Here is a 7,799-nt window from a genome sequence, read left to right on the forward strand (position 1 = left end):
TCAAATCATCAGTGAATAATGTTAGAGAATGGTGGTCTATTAATCATTCACTCTTCACAGAGGTCGACAGGGTTGTTGTCCCAAATCTTGAGCAATTCACTCTCATGTTTTTCTAAAGGAGAACCCCGCCTTATAACTTTAGAAAGTTGAAAACAAGCATTATTTGTTTTTTACTTTGATCACCCACATGAAAAAATATGGTAAACACTATAGTGTTTTTGAAGCACACAATAGTAAAGCACTATGCTGTAGTAATTACCCAATGCTGTGCTAAGGTTTGTATGACTACATAAATTAAACTAAAGTATACTACAATATTTGTGTAGGAGTGTTTCGTGTATGTCCTGCTTACTGAACAAAGATGAAAGACAATAAAAAGTAAAAGAGAAAAGTTTAAGTCAAAGAAAATAAGTTTAAGTAAACAAAAGAGGGTGAGTGACCTCTAAATCTATTGATCCACTGATTTCTCTTTCCCCAGATGGTCTGTTTTTCAGTCACATTCTCTGTGAAACACCAGGATGAGGGTTTTTCTTCTGCTTCTCGTACTGCTTTCTTTTGCAGACGCGGCTGAAGGTAAGAATAAGAAGAATGCACAGTTTCTTTGTTACATTTTCTGCGTTATCTTGAATATGCAGTCTTCTTTCTTTCAGAGTCATGTATTGAGCGCTGTGAAAATGGGTTTGACGCCACCAAAAGCTGTCAGTGTGACTCGATGTGCACATACTACAAGAGCTGCTGCACCGACTATGAGTCCTTATGTCGTATCAAGGGTAAGTGTCGTCTTAAAATACCCATTAATTCACATGAACCCTAAACATGTCCAAATGATAAACTGTTTATGTTTCAGCTCGTGGAGACACCTTTCCTTCTCACCCCGAGGATGATTATGATGAGGAAACAAACAGCACAGAGGTTCCAATCAGATCTAGACCGCAGGTCAGAGTTTTGTCTCCATCTCCTTTGGAAATATCCAGCATGGTAACACCAGTTTTGGATACAGCGAATGAGCCAACACCAGTCGTTGCCACTGCTGCCACTCCAACCAATAAAAACCCTGCCACAACACCAGGTGCAACCACAACTGCTCAGCCCACACCAACTAAAGCCAAAGACCCTGATGCAGAGGTGTGCAGCGGCAGACCCTTTGATGCCTTCATGCAGCTCAAAAATGGCTCTATATATGCATTCAGAGGTACAGCAGAGATGAACAAAAATTTTAAAAGTTTACAATATTACTTTATACCTCAGTTGGACTTATTTTTAATAATAATAATATTGCCAATTTGTCAATGAAAGCATTTTTTGGACTTTTGAAGTTTGAGTTCTGACTTTACAGGATGTTTGGTAATACTTTACAATGCATGGCTTTGCAAGTTAATGTATTTCCCAACATAAATGAACAATACATACACTGAAAAACAATTCTAGCTACCTTAAATGTTTTAGTTGAATCAAATAAGCTTTTATAATCGTCTCAAAGTCAAATCAGTCGGACAGCCTAAAAATATTAGGTTAAGCTTTGTGTAACTTAAAAGATTAAGAGCTGAAACGTGATTGACTAATTAAAATAAGTTAAAGCAAAATAAATATACTTGCTGCCTTGACTTTTTGTTATTACATTTTTTTACAGTGTAGATTAAAATGTAATAATGCATTATTAAAATTTAGCACTGTGCTTAAGTCAAGTCAAAGTCAGATTTATTGTCAATTCAACCACATGTAGGACATACAGAGAATCGAAATTGCATTACTCTCAGACCCTAGGTGCCACTTATAATATTAATACAAAACTTAGAGTTTTTAAAATAAATTTCAAAAAGTACAACTATACGTAAAATGTAGTGTAAAAATATAAGTAAAAAATAAAATTTGGTAAACAATACAATTACTCTTAAGGGCAAATGGTACTGAGCGCAAACCAGAGTTATGCAGATGTAAAACAGTAAATAGTGCAAAAAATACAGTTTAATGTAAAAGTAAATAGTGCAAAAGGCTTGTAAACATGATAATTATTATTACGATAAAGTCAATGGACCGTGAGATAACATGAACTAGCTGGGACAGTGAATTCCTTGTTGATTTCACTGTCACCAGGAGGTATTGTTTTTAGACGCACGACACTTGCTCGATCCTTTTTTATTCTTGCTTCCCAAACAGGTTCCAAAACAAACATCTTACAACATTTTCTCAATGTCTTCCAAAGTAGCGTTTGAGTTTCTACCCACTGGCATGCTTCTTGCTGATTAGGTTCAGCTGATATTGACTCTCCTACAGTGCAGTGACTAGTATGCTCCATAGGTGGCAGCACAACAGCTGACAAAAAAACAGACCAAAAATAATACATAATAAAATAAAATGATTACATTACTTTCACAAATTCAGGGCTCTTACCACTTATACTTATGCTTTTACACATTTTTTGCTCATTTAAAATGATATTCATTTATGTCGCCAGGTGAATATTTTTTTGAGCTAGACGAGAAATCGGTATTACCGGGTTACCCAAAGCTCATCGAAGACATCTGGGGAATAAAAGGTCCAATTGATGCTGCTTTCACTCGCATAAACTGCCAAGGAAAAACATACATCTTCAAGGTATGGATGACTTCAGATTTATATCTGTAAGGCAGACAATCTTTATACATTAATCAAATGTCATTTAAAATATCTGAAATATATAACATATAGCGTTATATTTAATTGTATTGTTGGGAATTAATAAACTTGCTTCACTTCAAGATTGTAAATGATTGAGCATAATATTATATTTGGCATTTCTGTGTGGAGTTTGCATGTTCTCCCCGTGTTCGCATGGGTTTCCTCCGGGTGCTCCGGTTTACCCCACAAGTTCAAAAACATGTGGTATAGGTGAATTGGGCAAGCTGAATTGTCCCTAATGTTTGTGCGTAAATAAGTGTATATGGATGTTTTCCAGTGATGGGTTGCAGCTGGAAGTGCATCCACTGCGTGAAACATATTCTGGATAAGTTGGCGGTTTGTTCCTCTGTGGTGACCCCAGATTAATAAAGGGACTAAGCCGAAAGAAAAATGAATGTATGAATAATACTATATGATCCCCAGGGTAATAAATACTGGAGGTTTGATGATGGTGTATTAGATGATGACTTCCCACGAGACATAGCTGTGGGATTTGAGAAGATACCGGATCATCTGGACGCTGCCTTTGCCACTCCTGCACACAGCCATCATGGCAAAGAGAAGGTTTATTTTTTTAAGGGTCAGTCCTGCCTTTTAAGAATGGATTGAATTTAAATGTACACTGGTGAACTTTAATTTCATGTACATTGGTGAAACCGTACATTCCTACTTTACAGGAGATCAATATTACCATTATGAGTTCAAGCACCAGCCATCCCATGAGGAATGCATTAAGATGTCACTGAGATCTCCCTCAATGCTCTTCAGAAGATACACCGATATATACTACGACCGATGGACTGAGCATTTCAACCAGCTTTTTGGTGGAGGTAAATTTCTGACCCCGGACCACAAAACCAGTCATACGTGTTGATTTTTATTTATTAATTTAATTTTGTATGTCATCTGAAATCTAAATAAATAAGCTTTGCAGTGTTGTATGTTTTTTTAGGATAATATTTGGCCCGGATACAACTGTTTAAAATCTGGAATCTGGGGTTAAACAATGTAAAGATTGCCTGTAAAGTTGTCCAAATGAAGTTCTCAGCACTGTATATTATTGATCAAAAATTAAGTTTTGATATATTTATGAGGAAAGTTACAAAATGATTTTTGGCATCAAAAAAATTATAACTTTGACCGATAAAAGGTATTCCTATGCAACAAATGACTTAAGATATGATAAGGTTTTACGGTCAAGGGTCACATTCTAGCATGCTGTCAACATCAACAAAGTGGTTCTATTGTGCTTCCTTTAGTCTGTAATGTTGCTGTTTACGCATGTAAAATATCTGTAAAGTTACAAGACAAGGCTGTATGACATAATTGAAGAATAAGGAAGAATTCATTATGAGTATGAATTATGAGTATGAATATTTCAATTTCACAATTCTGACTTTTCTATTCACAATTAGCAGGGGAAAAAGGTCAGGGACCACGTTAAATTCCCTTTCAGTCACGAAATGACACTGTACTTTAAAAAAAATAAAACACTTTTAAAGTTATATAGATATTACTTTAGTAATATATGCGTAGTTGACAGATAGGCAGTAATATGTTTTTGTATAATAAAATTTTTGAAGAAAAACAATTCTCTCACCATTTTTTATTTTGTAGTTGCAATCAGAATGATTAAACCCCCTTTGATTTTTTTTTATTTTTTCAAATATTTCCTAAATAATGTTTAACAGAACAAGGACATTTTTACAGTATGTCTGATAATGTTTTTTCTTCTGGAGAAAGTCTTATTTGTTTTATTTTGGCTAGAACAAAAGCATTTTTTAATAGTTTATAAAACATTTTGAAGTCAAAATTATTACCCATTTAAGCTATATTTTTTGTCTACTGAACAAACCATCGTTATACAATGACTTGCCTAATTACCCTAATTACATTTAAATTGCCTTTAAATGTCACTGTATAGAAGTGTCTTGAAAAAAATCTAGTCAAATATTATTTACTGTCATCATGACAAAGATAAAATAAATCAGTTTTTAGAAATGAGTTATCAAAACTATTAAGTTATTATTAAGTTATTAAGTTTAGGAAAAGTCTTCTTTCGGTTAAACAGAAATTGGAGAAATAAATAAACAGGAGGGCTAATAATTCTGACTTCAACTGTATATACAAATAGCTTGAGAGGGATTTATCTTCATTGTTGGACACTTATCTTTATTTAGTCCTATTTTATATGAAATTCTAAATAATATTTTTTTGCTTCATGACTTGTCATACTTGTTCAATATTTTCAATAAATAGAGGTGTCACCAAAGTTTAACAAAATATAATAATTTTACAGTGGTTCCAAAAAAAAAGTTAACTATGTGAAAAATTATGAGACAAAACTTAACAGGTGCACATTATGAGCTTAAAAGGGCTTCAGTAACATGATCTTTAAAAGGGTCCTTCATTTAATTAAAGTTTTCATTGGAATTGCACATTTAAACTTAAATTATAATGTCACACCAGACCACATGGTTTTCAGTGACAAAATGGATCAAGTTGCTATGTATTTAAAATTATATGGATACAAAAAAATGATTGCCATTTATCAAAAAAACAAAACTCTTTTAAAATTAGGGCTGTGGTATTTATTAACGATTTAATGATTTTCCTTTTTAATTTAGAAGAGTTGAAATTTATTAAATTATGCTAAATTAGAGAGTCACCACTGGACATAGATTTTTTTGTGATTTTGCTTAGAAATGTAGGAATACAAATTGTAACGACGCAATGTTTAACCATTTACTGCATTTTAAATTACTTTTTTCATGTCAACAACAATATTTCTGATGAAATCCAAACTCAAATGATTTTATAAGATGTATTTGAAGTCGTTAAAACCACACAGAAATGCTAATGAGTAATGTATTAGAACTGGGATGGAAATGGAGCTGATGAATTCACACATGGTGTGTAAACATATACTACTTCCATTCCTCCAGCTCAGAGTCATCACGGCCATCACTTCATCAACAGAGACTGGATTGGTATCAAATCCCCAGTAGATGCTGTGCTAGTCGGCAGACTCTACGTCACTCCGAGATGGCAAAACAGAAGGCGCCAGGACAGAAATCGTCAGGACTGGGACCAGCAGCAGGGTCAGCAATATGGGCAGCAGTGGGACCAGCGTTATGGGCAGCAGTGGGGCTCCAGACGCAGACAGAACAGATCACCCTACTGGGAGAGCATGGCTGAAAGGGGAATCAGCATTGGGCAGGAGTTCAGTCAGAGGTTTGGGCAGGACAGGTGGCGAGACCAAGACAGACGCAGAGACTACTATTATGACAGACAAAATGACTACGATTATGACTACAGATACAAGCCTACTGAAGACATCGTCTACAACATACTGCGCAGGAGTCAGCCTTTACAGAGTGTCTATTTCTTCAAAGGAGGTAATGGAAATGAATGAAAATATTATATCATAATATATTACATCACATTATAATATAATATAATATATTTTATTATATTATATTATATTTTATTATATTATATCATATTATATTATATTATATTATATTATATTATATTATATTATATCATATTATATTATATTATATTATATTATGTTATATTATATTTTATTATATTATATTATATCATATTATATTTTATTATATTATGTTTTATTATTTATTATTTTATTTTTATTTTATTTTATTTTATTATTTTACATTACTATTTTATATTACATTGTATTACATTATATTATATAATATATTTTATTATATTATATTATATTATATTATATTATATTATATTATATTATATTTAAAGTAATATAGTCACAAATTATTATTGGAATTATTTAATCTGAATTAATCTGTTATTTTATTTTATTTAACAATTGACCGAATTTTATTAGTGTATAATGTTATATTATATTATATTTACAGTAAAATAATAGTTATAGTTATTTGAACTCTTTAATCAGAATTAATCTGCTCTTTAATTTTCTTTAATGACTTGACTGTATGATTTGAAATGTATACTATATAAAATATAGTATATTAGTCTACACTGTAGTTATGCCTTTCTATAATATTTAATATTAAAATTGAATTATTTTCTGTCATGTAGAAACTGAAAACGATAATAATTGCTTTCAGATATCATTTTTATTCTACTCTAATCCATTATATTGTATTCAGGTGACATTTTCATATTTGTTTTTTACAGATAAGTATTACAGAGTGAATCTCCAAACGAAGCGTGTTGACTATGCCAACCCTCCATACCCAAGACCTATTGGAAAATACTGGCTTGGCTGCAAAGACACGTCGGGAGCAGAAAAACGATGAGTCCATCTATAAAACACTGCCATTCAATAGTATTTATCATACAACAAAAATAAGTTCCTTTATACAATATCTGTGCTGGTTTTCACACTAATAGAAAGACGCTATTCATAATGTTTTACAGGCCACCGTAGGAACTACTCTGAGTTATATTCTTACTCATGCTCAGTCATCATGTAATTTTTATTCAAAGTATAACAGCTTTAATGAACCAATATATGGATTTGATCATATTAGAATTGTACTAATATGAAAATAAAAAGATCGTCTGCAATCTTCAATAAACATCAATGCCTTTGAAAGTTCTCTTAATTACACCGTATTAACAGGAATTGCTTTCACTTTTTGGCTTTTATCTTAATCGGCACAGTTAAAGACAGTTTCTTGTGGTTTTTACTGCCAACAACCAATGTCATGAACATTTCCAGTCAATGTTTTGACACACGTTATCTGTTTATTGTGGTTTCATGCTCCATTCTTAGTCTACTGCCAATAGCAGGCAGTTTTATAAGGCAAAGTTTATCTACATAACCTCATATTACATGATCAGAGTCATTCTGCCAAGAACAACTGCTCTTTAGGGATGCATGTAAAGACTGATCCTCATTTATCATGCATAGAGAGGCCAAAAACCAAAACATGCCATTGCACAGGAACATATACAGCCTTAAGAGAAAAGACACAGGAAGTACCTGTCAAATTATTCCAAGCCAGGTGCATTTAAAAAAAAAAATATATATATATATATAAGAAAGTTATTTCCTGCATAATTGCTGTGGGGTTCATGTCTTGGCTCAGTATAGATTTACACCACAGTAAAATGCATTAAAACAGTGA

General features: G+C 32.6%; 1 protein-coding gene across 1 annotated transcript; it reads left to right on the forward strand.

Annotated features, from left to right (window-relative positions):
• Positions 1–496: 496 nt before the first annotated feature.
• Positions 497–7,253, forward strand: vtna (vitronectin a). The gene is given in 8 exon segments (NM_001020672.1): positions 497–573; positions 651–770; positions 848–1,192; positions 2,456–2,595; positions 3,082–3,238; positions 3,336–3,488; positions 5,604–6,056; positions 6,844–7,253. Coding segments are annotated over 8 exon segments (1,545 nt in total). The 5' UTR covers positions 497–518; the 3' UTR covers positions 6,966–7,253.
• The last annotated feature ends 546 nt before the right edge of the window (positions 7,254–7,799 follow it).

The sequence above is a fragment of the Danio rerio genome, chromosome 15 (assembly GCF_052040795.2).
Source record: "Danio rerio strain M-AB ecotype USA chromosome 15, GRCz13ab, whole genome shotgun sequence".
NCBI classification, from domain to species: Eukaryota; Metazoa; Chordata; class Actinopteri; order Cypriniformes; family Danionidae; genus Danio; species Danio rerio.